The 12,392-nt window shown below is 41.3% G+C and overlaps 1 protein-coding gene across 50 annotated transcripts in view; it reads left to right on the top strand.

Annotated features, from left to right (window-relative positions):
• MAP4K4 (mitogen-activated protein kinase kinase kinase kinase 4) overlaps positions 1 to 12,392 on the top strand; it is a 197,964-nt gene that overhangs the window by 151,673 nt on the left and 33,899 nt on the right. For all 50 annotated transcript variants that reach the window (XM_057496893.1, XM_057496902.1, XM_057496894.1 and 47 more), the window contains one exon: positions 9,960 to 10,121. In XM_057496893.1, coding sequence (XP_057352876.1) covers positions 9,960 to 10,121 — 162 coding nt within the window. The remainder of the gene's footprint in view (positions 1 to 9,959; positions 10,122 to 12,392) is intronic.

Genomic DNA, 12,392 nt, shown 5'->3' with positions numbered 1-12,392 from the left:
TGGTTTTGTGCTCTTGTTTCACTGAATCTTGATTTGGTACTTATTAACTATTTCTCCATACTCCCATGGCATCCATGTATTTATAATTAGTATGTTTTTTTGTTCTTTGTCTAAGTTTAATAAAAATGTTAAATAAGGTTTTGTCCTGGAGAAAAACCCTATTAGTAATCTAAGATTACTACGTTAGTCGGTATACTTTGGATATGTTTTTGAACCTGTTAACGTGTTTAACTAAGTTTCTGTCTCCTAGTCTATACATTTGCATTTTGACCTCCAAGAGACTGTCAAATTATTGGTAAAAGCAAGATAACATTTTTTATGGTGAGTGTGTGCTACTTCAGTAAGCCAGCAGAAAGGAGAAAGAAGATTTCTTAGAAAGAAGATGTGTTTTCAGCAAGCTGTGGTGCCATCATAACAGTAGCACTTTAAAACAACAAAAAAACTCTGTTTAAATGATTTTTTTTTACTATAGATAGGAGTTAAAACTTTCATTCAAGATTAGAACTTACCCTTTTCTTAAAAACATACAAATCAGTTCCCTGTCTCCTCCCAGTCTTCCCCTTCTGGGAAGATGGCCATGACACCTGTGCTCTGGATGCTACCTGTGCATCACCTGGATCCAGTCAGGCAATGGCCAAAAATAAAACATACATACCATTGACAGCGGGCTGCGTCACTTCTTCTGCTGTTCGTTCCTCTCTTCTATTACTGAACAGTGCTGACAGGATACTCAGCACTTCCCTGTCTCAGAATCCTTCTGCAGCTATTTAAAAAAAGAATCCCCGTCTTTGTCATCTTTCCTTTCAAAATGTTCAGCCCTGCAGTCGCTGTTGTCACTGGGATTCGGGGCATCTGCTCCCTCAAGTAGAGGTAATGCTGGCATGAGCCCAGCACTCTGTGTTTTGCCTTTCTGGCACCGAGAGGACACAATGGTTACATTCATTTCTGCAAGTATTTCTGCAAACTACAAAGTGACTAAAATTTTAAGAGAGGAGGGTAGAAGGGGAAGAAATGTTTAAAAAAGGAAAATAGAAGGAAGGATTTTTCTGTGTGAAGCAAGATTACTACTGAAGCTAAATAGGGAAATCAATAAAACAGACGAGTTTTTAAGAAAAAAATAATAAACCGTGCCATGATTTACTGTTTATTCCTTGGCTGCAAGATCTTAGAAGGAAGGCTCTGTGAACTCCTTCACCCCAGCAGGGTTTCCATGCATTTTAAAGAAGTGGAACCATTATTTCACCCCTCTTTGCTGACGCAGAGACCGGTGTTTGGTGGATCATTTGCATGTGATGCAACATGGAGAGCTTATTTAGCACAGTGCTCCTTATTTTACGGTTCCAGCTTTAATGCATGCAGTGATCATGGTGCCAGGGCATGGAGGTACCTCTACAGCCAAGCCTTGTTGCTTTCTCTGCAGGCAGCAGCTACATTGTTTGGCCAGAGGGTAGCCGTCTTGTTTATCAGAACTCCTTATAAGTTCTTAAATGTTCTTTTGGCGTCCCAGTCTAGCGCTTGGTTATATTTTATAGTTAAACTTTGTAAGAATTAGTTCAATTCCGCAAACACTATTAGTTGCTTCAAGATGAGAAAGAATTGTCTTTGGGGAGAAGCAAATAATTTCTCTAGTAAGGCTTCATCAGAACTTGCACTTTAAAAACTCAAAGGTTGGTGGTATGTATGCACACTAACATGACCCTCAGAAGTTCTTGGAAATAGCTGACTCTGAAGAATAGACTAGTTTATTAAAGTTAGTTTCTATTAAAGCTGGTAAGCCCAGTGGAGTGTATTTAAATGGACCTCACTATTATCAGTATGACCTATTTAGACAAGTTTTTAGAATTATGAGATGAAAGCATTGCTTTTAAGTAACAAAGTAGAAAGGGAACTTAAAGATAATTAAAGCGTAGTTGGAGAAATACATATTTACCCAGGTATGCTTAGAAAATTTTAAGTAATGAAGAAATCTTTATAATTTGAGAGATTTGAAAATCACTTTATAGTATCATGCAGTCTTTCAACTTGTTTGATTTGGTTTTTAAAGAAAGAATGATTTAAAAAAAAATAATGACACAAGTTTGCAAATCCTTCTAGGATTATATTATGTTTGTCCTTAGTGGGGTAAACCTGAAAAGGCATGTTCATTAGAATCTGTTGGGTTTTGTTATTTGAAATCACAGAATAAGGTTAATCCAATAAGGATTGATGTTACTTAGTTGATGGTCAATGGTATGTGTGTTTTATTTTTGGCCATTGTCTTTTGAGATTCTATTACAAGAGGCCCACTTTCCCCATTAACCATCTATTAAGATGTGTTTACTAAGGGCTTTTTTTTTTTTACTTGTAATTATTCCGCACCACCACTCACCACCCATTCCAAATTGAGGGCCTATTTAGACTATAGTGGTTTTCATGGTAGGTAGTTTAAATTCCTGCTCTTGTCCCAGTTCACAGCTGCAGATACTAAGGGCGTGATGTGGCAGAGCAGTCGCTGACTGCATTGTTTTTTTTCTTGGCTATTGGTCCTGTCACCCGGTTGGTCTCCCAATCAGGACTTCAGTGAGCTAGCCCTGGGAAACTTCCTGCTTTCCAGTTGTCTTTTGGGTTTTTTTAAGTGTATGGCTTAACTACAAGACTTGGTGGAGAGGAGCTGTGTCTGATTCATCTTTTTGTATCCATGGTGCCTAGTAAATATTTTTCAAGTGAATGAATCAGTCATTTGTAGCCCTAGGTGTATCTCTGGAAAGAAAAGGCTTGTTCTTAAAATTTACACCCATTCTTAAGTGGACTTCTGGACTTGAGATCTCTAATGTGAGTTCCAGAGCCACCTGAAAGTACTATACAGACCTTCAGACTATCCTGAGGCACGAAGAATGTGTTGTGTAAAGTGTGAGGCACTATCCAAATGTACCCATTATTCAAGCCTTTATTATGTACATACTAGGTGGTCTTGAAGAGGAGATGGCTTTATGATTTGATTTGGTTTTGTGATATGAATGGATTCTGTTCTCGTTATTCCTGATGCTACATGGTGGAGATAAAATCACAGTGGATTTTGTCTTGGATGACACTTGCTGGTTGTGAGGGTTGGATTCAGTTCAAATAAATATTATGACATTTACTACAGGGGGCAAAAGATGAGTAAAACGTGGTTCCTGCTCTCAAGGTGCTTATGTTGTGTGTGTTGACTAGTAACCAAGAATACAGTACTTCCACAGGAAACTAAGAAGAAAAAGCCTCTCAGAGGCTTTCATTTGACAGCTGAGATCGTCACTGTAGTCTCCCTGTCTGTAAGAAGTCCGGCTGCTGTTATTTAATGATGAGTATTTTGAGCTAAACCTATTATAATAATTTTTAATTACTTCATTTAAATAATGGCACATAGTTATATTGACTTTGGAAAACAGCTGAACAAAAACAGCTTGATGCTTGCCTCACTTTCCTAGAGAAATCCAGTGAAATGACTGTGAAAAAACAAAAATGGTATAAACAATGACAGCAAGAACAAGAAAGGAAACCAAATTGTAGAAATTAAATAGTGCATGGTAAACACTTTAAGAGGCTGGTACTGTAGATCCCAGAAGCAAGTAAAAAAATGAGAGGAGAAAACTATATATATGGAGCAGTTAGACCCTCCCAACTCCATGCAGCCAGGCCACTGTGCTCCCTCTCCCCAGCAGGAGCAGGTATGTACTACTTAGAAAAAGATGAGCCAGAAACTCATAGCACAGAGAAGTCGCACAACTGTGGATTTAAAGAGAGGGAGACTGAAGCAAGGGCATTAAGTGGAAATCAAAATACTAATCAGTCTGACTGTAAGCATGCTTACCTCCCTCAGCTCCCATGATGCTGGCAACCGTGCTAATTACAGTGCCACCTCCTTTTGCTATAGCCTTTCCAACCCAGGTGGAATATTGGGCGATTCTCAGAATATTGCAGGTATTCCTCTCTGAAGATATTTCTAGCCAAGGGAAATAAGGCCCCTGTGAAATGATCATACTGCCTCACAGCCACCGTACTCGAAAGCCTACTATTTGTCAAGTGCTATCACAGCCCTTACAGTTTGCTCTTTACTATACTAAATGTGAATGGACAGCCAAGATCAGGGACACTGAGAAGAATCTTTAACATGAGAGATTCTAAAACAGATAGAAAAAGGAACTTGAAGGAAATCAAGACAATTCTAGGAAACAGAAGGCATCTCATACATACACACTTGCACATATACAGGATCTTAGCATCCTTAAAAAGAGAAAATGTGCCCATGAGGATATTCAGAAAATAAGAATTTTTGAAAAATTTTATAAATTAAAATTCTCAGAAAGGGGGTAGGTTGGGGTGTGGGGTGTGGAGAAGAGTTTATGGGGAATAGAACAGAAGAAAAACAGAATCAATCTAGGTGGTTTAACTTTCATTTAATAGATGGTCCAGGAAGTGAACACTATAGGGAAAATTTACAGGAATAATTCAAGAAAAGTTTCCAGAACTAAGGAATTAGAATTTCTGAATTGAAAGGTTTACTGAGTACCCAGCACAATGAATGAAAAAGTTCCATGCATAGGCACATGTATCACCTTAAAAAGAGGACCCTACACACTGGGCAGAGCCAGGTAGAGGGGTAGGATGGGTCTTGTTACTAAGTGTCAAGTGTTGGAATGCTCTCAGATTCTCCAAGAGCAGCATCAGAAACTAGAAAATGACATGGCAATACTTTAAAAACTCTGAGGGGATATTATTACCCTCAGCCAAAATTATCTCTACAGAGTGAGAGTAGAGATTTGGTGGTGTGCCAAGTCTCTAAAGTCTTTTACTTTGTCTTCACACTTCCTCAAGAAGCCACCGGAGGATGTGGTCCATCAAATGAGAAAGATGGCAGGGGGCTTCAGGAAATGGGATCCTATACAGGAGAGGGCCCAAAAGGAGTCCTGGAAGTGGGGGGACAGATGTACAGGAAGCCTGGTTGGCTCAGGAGAAGAGAGGGCTGTGAAAGGTGGATCCCCAAGGTAAAGAATGCCTGGTATGTTTGACCATGTTGGGAGGAGCTTTATGGTAGGAAGAAACTCCACGTGATTTGGTGATCATCCTAAGTAAGGCAATTAGTAACTCCCTAGAAAACCAAGAAGAAAGGTACTTGTAATAACTCATCCTTGAATGAGGTTTTCATTTAACCAGAAATGGTCACATGACTAAATTCAGAGCATGGAATCATGTGGTGCGTGACTTTTTGGGAGAAGTCAATGGATGGTGTCTAAAGTGGGAAAAAATTTTAAATAGCTCTATAAGCTTGTTATTTAAAAATAAGAATGTAAAATACGATGAGAAAAGCCAAAATCATTGAAAGTGGTTATACCTTGGAAGTAAGAATTGGGAGTGAGAAGGAACAACTTATTTTTGACATAAGTCTTATATTCTTTTTGACTTCTTAAAGTACATAGTACTTTGATTTAAAAAGTTACAACATAAATCAAATGGAAAAAGCTACTTGGAAGAGCATTAAAATTTGCTTCTTAGTAGCATGTAGTTGAATTTAGTATTTCCCCTTGAGCTGTAAGCCTTTTTTCAGACTTGGAAATAACAAAGAAAATGGATCCTACACATTTCACCGCTTTGGAACTTACTACCACCTGTGAGAATGAGTGCATGTGACCGGAGTATGTACACAAGGTCCCATCAGTCCCTGAGGCTCTAGGTGACACAAGCTCAGGGATGAAGAGCAGGAGAGGTGAGATGAGCATGAGCAGTGGGTCCGGCAGTGAGCTGGGCCTGAGATCAGACCCACTCCAGGGCTTGGGGTGTCATGGTTCTAGGCGAGGGGCCGGCATGTGCAAAGCCAGCTGTGATGCTGCTACACTGCCTCTGCCTTTCCTTTGCAACGCCCCGTTTTCTCTGGAGTCACAGCAGAAATGTGGATTTTGAGGCTGGTTTGCACTGGCTACGAGGCTGTACCAGAACACCAGCTGAGTGGCAGCCAGTGTGGTGAGCAACCAGTCATTCTGGCCACACCTCAGCATGGCAGCACTTGGGACTCTCGATGAGGTTTTTATCCTCATACAGCTCTTCCTGGAGGAGTCCTTGCTGGTAACAGCCAAGGAAGGCCTCAGCAGAGATGGGGATATGGGTTTGCTTTCAAAATGAAGAATTAAAAAAATAAATAATGACAGAGGACAAGAGAAGTGAAACTGTGGATACTCTTTCTGTTAGTGTGACACCATGGCTAAAAGGTACCTTAACTTCAGCATCACTCCTAAAAATGAAATAGTTTTTAGTAGCCTGCATGGTACATTAGGAAATGGCAGTGAGCACACCTCTGAGGCTGTTGTGGGGTGTGTCTGTGGCTGTGTGGCATTGTTGAGAGCAGTGCAGTGGCCTGCAGTGATTTTTAATCATGCACATGGCAGTAAAGAAATTGAGCATGTATATCTGACAAATATATTTACTTATATACTATTGTGCTGGCTATGTGCATTATAAAACATGCAAAACTAGCTGTCTTAAAGGGCTGAGCTATAGATATAAGTAAATTAAAGTTGTAGGTGTTTTGTGCTCCTGTTGATTGTGTTGCTCACTTTCAGGTGCTGCTGATATAGGGACACACTTGTCTCAGTTCTGTGTTGACCATGTAATCTCACTGCATAAGGACACAACCCCAGGGTGGTGGGCAAGGAAGGGTGAAGCCCACATTTTTCCAATGGGAATGATTCTCTTATAGTGCACAAGTTATGAGACCTTAAAAATTTTTTTTTTCTCACTTTGAACATCAACTATTGACTTTCTCCAAAAGATACTCCTCACAGATGCCACGCCATGATGGTTTCTAGTACAGACGGCTTGTCACGCTGCGCTGCACACACACGTCAGGAAGCAGAGGCAGGGAGAGGAGAAGCTGGATCAGGACTACAACCCAATCCCTTGGTTCATTTCAGTTCTCTAGGATTCCATGGTGCATCCCAGAACCTCTCAGAGAACTCCCTTTCAGCCCATCCTGGCTCCTGTGTTACCTGGAAGTTGTAAAAATTCAGTGCGTGAAACCCTTAGCCTCCTCTGACCTGGCCGCATTAATTGGACGGGCTTGCGGCCTGGCTGTCACGCTGGGGGGAGGTGTAAGGCAGTGGCACTCCTTGCTTTGTTCTGTTTTCCTTTTGTCCAGCTGACTCTGCGGAAGATTGTTATACACATCCAAGAGGGTGGCTGTCTGTCCACCTTTGTTGTGTCAGTTCTGGTTTTCAGCCCCAAGTGGGGCTCTTCTTACCTGGCCTGTCAGGTGTTACCAAGCCCCGTGCATTGTAGCAAGTGATCTCCCTCATAAACCAGAAAGTGTCCTGACCGTCAGGAGCGTTACCCAGGATCGTCCCTCAGAACTCAAGTAGTCCTGAGGCTCAGTACACTTGGTGTTGAGCACACCCATTTCTCAGGACTAGAGCTCCCCGAAGCTTCCATGTTCACCTCTTCAAGGAAAACACGGTGTGGTTTAAGCTTTAGAGCAAATTGAATGAGATAGATTCTAATTTTACTTTTCAGGTTTATCAGGAGGCTTTTTTAAAAGCTTATAATAATGCCTTTTTACTCAACAGAAAAGATCAGATGATGTTTTCCTTTGGAAAATATGGCTAGCCAGTAATATCTGAAGGAATTAAATAATTTGTATTTAAAGCCAAACTATGTTTCCCGTTTGGCAAAATAATAGTGATTTTCATTACCAGTGTTAGAAAAGTAGTTGTGTTCTTAGCTGCTCTATATTTATTGCAGATGATATGCTGCTGAAAACTAACCTGTTCCTTTTGCTCCTGTGTAGTAGTAAAAGCAAAAGATACACAATAAAATATCTTAATTTGCTTTGAAGAGGAAAGGCTCCAGTATACCCTGCTTGGATGTGATTCTTAGATTTCTTCCCTTCAGTTACTCTGTTATGTGATTCCTGGAGGTCTGGTATGAGGGGAAGTGGTTTCATTTGTTTTATCTTCTAGTAGCAAGTTTTTAAAAAGGAAAGTGTCTGCCTTCTGAGGGGTTCAGGGCCAGGTGCCTGGGTCGTGCTCCCGTGTGCAGACTGCACGTGATGGAAGGGAAGCATTAGTGCAGAAAGCCTCAGCCCCCAAGTCCTGTGACCCATGGATGATTGCTGTCAGTGTCCTCCCTAGATTTGGGTTTGAAAAGACTAGTCTCTGATTTTTCTTGTAAGACTTCAGAAAAAGAAAAAGCATAAAGCATCCGGTGAGAAAGCGACAGGCAGCCATTGCATGGGAACAGTGAACATGTTAGAATTCAGTAAAGATGCCATAGCCGTTAAAGTTGTGGTTTCTAAATACTGAGACAGGAACTCAGTTCTTCTTAGGACTCCATCCCCACTGGTGGGAACCCGTTAAGTTTTGTGCATTGAATTCTAATAGCAGACAATGGGGGAAAAAACAAAAACGTGGAGTATGAGAGGAGGTAGGGGCAACAGCTGACTCAAAACCTTGTTGAAAAGTAATAGTGATGTAGTACTCAGCTGAGAGAGACTGGACACCAGGTGAACGTTTTTCTCCAGTTCTTAGACATTGTAGGGCGTTTCTTTGCATTTCTCAGGAAATCGTTTGTAAGTATCTGCCTCAGACTGAATGCTAGATGAGGGTGGGGGGACATCCAGAAGGAATACTTCAACGATAGTAAGTACCCACTGGATGCACCCGTCACAGAGGCTTGTGTTTAATAGCTTTACCCCAACTTGCTTGTTTGTCTAATAGTTAATCTCATGTTGCATTATAATTTGTGGTAATTAATATTGGCTCCCTGTATCCTGAGAAATTTGATGGCTGTATATCTCTAGAGTTGTGCTAATATAGTAGCCACTATCCACATACAATTATTTAAACTTATATTAACATTGTTAAAATCACATTCAAAACGCAGTTCCTCAGTCATACTAGTTACTTTGGAGGTGCTCAGTTGGTGGCGTGTGGCTAGCAGCTGCTGTTCTGGACACGCGGAGGCAGAACATGTCATCACTGCTGAGAGGTCTGTTAAGCAGCCCCAGTCTAGGCATTTCTCATTTCATGGGAAGAGTTGGCTGACTTTATGCTCTGCACCGTGGAAGTGCTGTATTGGCAGGTGTCTGGGACTGGACAAGGCAGCAGCCAGGTGAGAGCCAGTGTGTCACGTTGCTGTGTACTGTGGAGTTACACAGACGACCTGGCTCAGGAAGGGCTGTCAGCGCAGGTCTGGTGATTCAGGAGCACCTTTTGCGCCTGTTGGTTGGGATGCAGGGTGGTGTCGTTAGGAGGATCAGCTTTACAGGCAGAGTGGCCCTTAGAGCTGGGGCCAGCTTGCCGGGTGACACTGGCAGGTTACTTACCTTTGCTGACCCTCTTTGCTCCTCTGTAAAGTAGAAGTGAAATACCTACTTCTGGTTTATTACAAGAATTATCTTACGTAAAGTAAATGAAATAAAGAATATCAAATACTTAGCACAGCATGAGACACCATAAGCATGTGCTCAGTGGCATTTATTTTTATATTCATAGTAATGATGGCATTTGTCAATTCCTGTTTTCCTGATGTGTACTTTTTCTTTTTTCTCCTTTAAAATTATTTTTCTGCATTCTTTGCCTTGTTTATTTTCCCCTTTGCTTTATTCTTTTCTCTTCATTTTCGTCTGACTGAAGGGCCCTGAGTAACTTGGTTAGTGATACTCAAGGGTAAAGGATTCCTGTCCCCTATTTGTTGTGGCACAGTGAAGAATGGGGAATAATCGATGTCAAAGTGAAACTCAGCCCTAGAAGGATTCACAGGAACACAGCACCTTGGACCAGTGTTTATGGGGAAGCTGGTCTGTATGGGCCGAGGGGCAATGTGGACGTAATTGGCCAGTAGGGGTGGGGTCTGGGAGCCCCCCTTATTAGCATCTACCTGTGAACTGGTCGGCAGACTAATAAGAGAGCCACAGCCAGGAGGTCCCTGCTAATTATGTGTCTTTACTGATGCAGCAACAAAGGAGAGAGCGTGAAGCCAGAAGGCAACAAGAACGTGAACAGCGAAGGAGAGAACAGGAGGAGAAGAGGCGTCTGGAGGAGTTGGAGAGACGGCGGAAAGAAGAGGAGGAGAGGAGACGGGCAGAAGAGGAGAAGAGGAGAGTAGAAAGAGAGCAGGTCAGTTCATGAAAGAATGCGCCACCGATGGCCCGGTGAGGTGTGTTACTGGCAGAGTCGGGGGTTTGGGGCAGAAAGTACACGTGTGTGTGCGCGCGTGCGCACATGTGCACCCCCACCCCCCACCCCCCATACACACATTTTCAGGACTTTGGAAGTTTAAAAATAGTGAAACACAGTTGGAAACAGACCAATAAACTGAGTCTCCTGTCTTCAAAAAAGATACGTAAATCATGACACTTTAGAAACCTCTTGAAATCAGCTAAGTGGTCTCTAAATATTATACCTGAGAGATTTCTGAATATATCTTCTTAGGTTTGGCTTAAGTGCATTGAATCCCAAATACTTGGATGGTAATTAATTTAAAAATGAGATTAAAAACCAACTGTAAGAAATTTTTTGAGAAACGTTGAAAGTATTCCAAGTGTGTAACTGATTATTGTGTTTGCATATAATTCAGTATATACATATGTACCAGTAGAAAAAATAATGTTCTGTTAAGCCAAAAAATAAAAGATCGTGTTTTAGTATTATTTATAGTATTTAATTAATGCAGATACAGTTGTCTTTCCTGAACCACCCGTGCAAACAAAAATTATGCTTTGTGTTGTCAGAGGGGACCCCATTGTCAGCCTCTTTGCCCTTCATGGCTTTGAATTGATCACTCTTTGTTACAAGTTTTGAATACAGAGAAAAACTATAGGAATGGGGACCAATTTAACACTTGAAATTCATACTTAAAATACTTATAAACAGTGGTATTACCTTCCAGATTTGATGTTTCAGCTCCTATCCTTGGTCCAGTTGTATTCCCTGGGCTTTCCGAGATTTGGGTCTGCATGCTTACTAGTTTTTCCTAGGAATTTGGTACTCTTCATTTGTTACCTTATTGACATTACTGGCCAGTTACCTGGCGAGTTTTGGATTTTTTTCATATTTTCATTTTTACTTGGGGCTGAAGAGAGGAGAGATCATACAAGATTTTTTTTAAAAGACAAATTACCTAGGGATAATTCTCCCCATTTGTGAGAAGAGGGTGTGAAAATAACACTGTAATATAATGGCAGTCATTAGCTTTGTGTGTAGCAAGTATTCACCTCTTCTTTAAACAGAAAAGCATCAGAACTCAGTTTTATTCTGTTTTCCTTACTCTTGGAAGATAATTATTCCCCATGTCTCTTACAGTGCTATACGAAACATGTCATTTCTGCACAAGTGTGCATGTTTGTGTACGTGTATAATTGTATCCTGTGTTCATTCACTGCATGTTAGGGCCTTTGTGATTTGGAGAGATGTGAATTTTCTGATTGTCCCTGTGTTTTGAAGGCAGAAAACAAATAAGAGTACTAACTTGATCTTTCAAGTTATGCTTTAATGCTGTCTAGTTCAGAGGAGATGAGTTGGAGTCAACTTGTTCTGTCCGTCCTTGCTGGGGAAGGCTGTACACCGTGCTGGGCAGTTCCTGGCACAGCGTGTGCCTTGAAGAGTCGGGCTTGAGATGTGTGGGGCTTGGAACTCAGGTTGGAATCAGGATGCCTTGCCTTGTGGATATGCTTCCCACATACTGGCTTTTTTGGGGCTACATTTGCTTTGTAAGATCAAGGTTTCTAAGGTCATGATTTCCATTGTCCAGAGTTCTCTCAGTCAGAAGTATTGGGTAACTGAAGCCTCTGTTCTGCCAGATATATGACCTTACTGTGTTACGGTGTGCACAGTACCTCAGGGGGATGGTCACCAGTAGACACTACAAAGAAATACTTGAATTTCAGAATGAAATTTTTCCTCATGGCCCCTTATTCTGCTCCCCTTCTAGAGTAGTTAGCTTTTTTCCCTGTTGAAAAGGAAGGAAACATCTTCTGTTGGTAAAGTGTTCATACTTTTTTAAGTTACTTCATCACTATATCATATTTGAGTCTCATAAAAACCTCGAAGGTACACTATTTCTCAAATAACCAGACTGAGAATGAGAGATTGAGGGCTTGCTCAGGGTCATAGATCTAGGTCCTCTGCCCCGTTTAATATGCTTGTACCTTAACAACTGGACTTTTCCTCTACATATTCTGGATGTGTTACCTGTTTGCCTTGTTACAGAGGTCTCTCTCTCCCATTGAAAACAAGTCACTCCCACCTTCCTCCTCTCTCTCACACACAGCCCCCCTACACGCCTTCACCATGAAGCGCCTGGGTCTGCTCATTTGTGGGAGATCTCTCGAATCTAGTATCATCTGAGAAAAAACACAAATCATGTTTATTTTACCTTAATATTAAATA

The sequence above is a fragment of the Manis pentadactyla genome, chromosome 2 (genome assembly GCF_030020395.1).
Source record: "Manis pentadactyla isolate mManPen7 chromosome 2, mManPen7.hap1, whole genome shotgun sequence".
NCBI classification, from domain to species: domain Eukaryota; kingdom Metazoa; phylum Chordata; class Mammalia; order Pholidota; family Manidae; genus Manis; species Manis pentadactyla.
The sequence above is the reverse complement of the archived record's forward strand: the minus strand, read 5'-3'. Positions and strand labels throughout refer to the sequence as shown.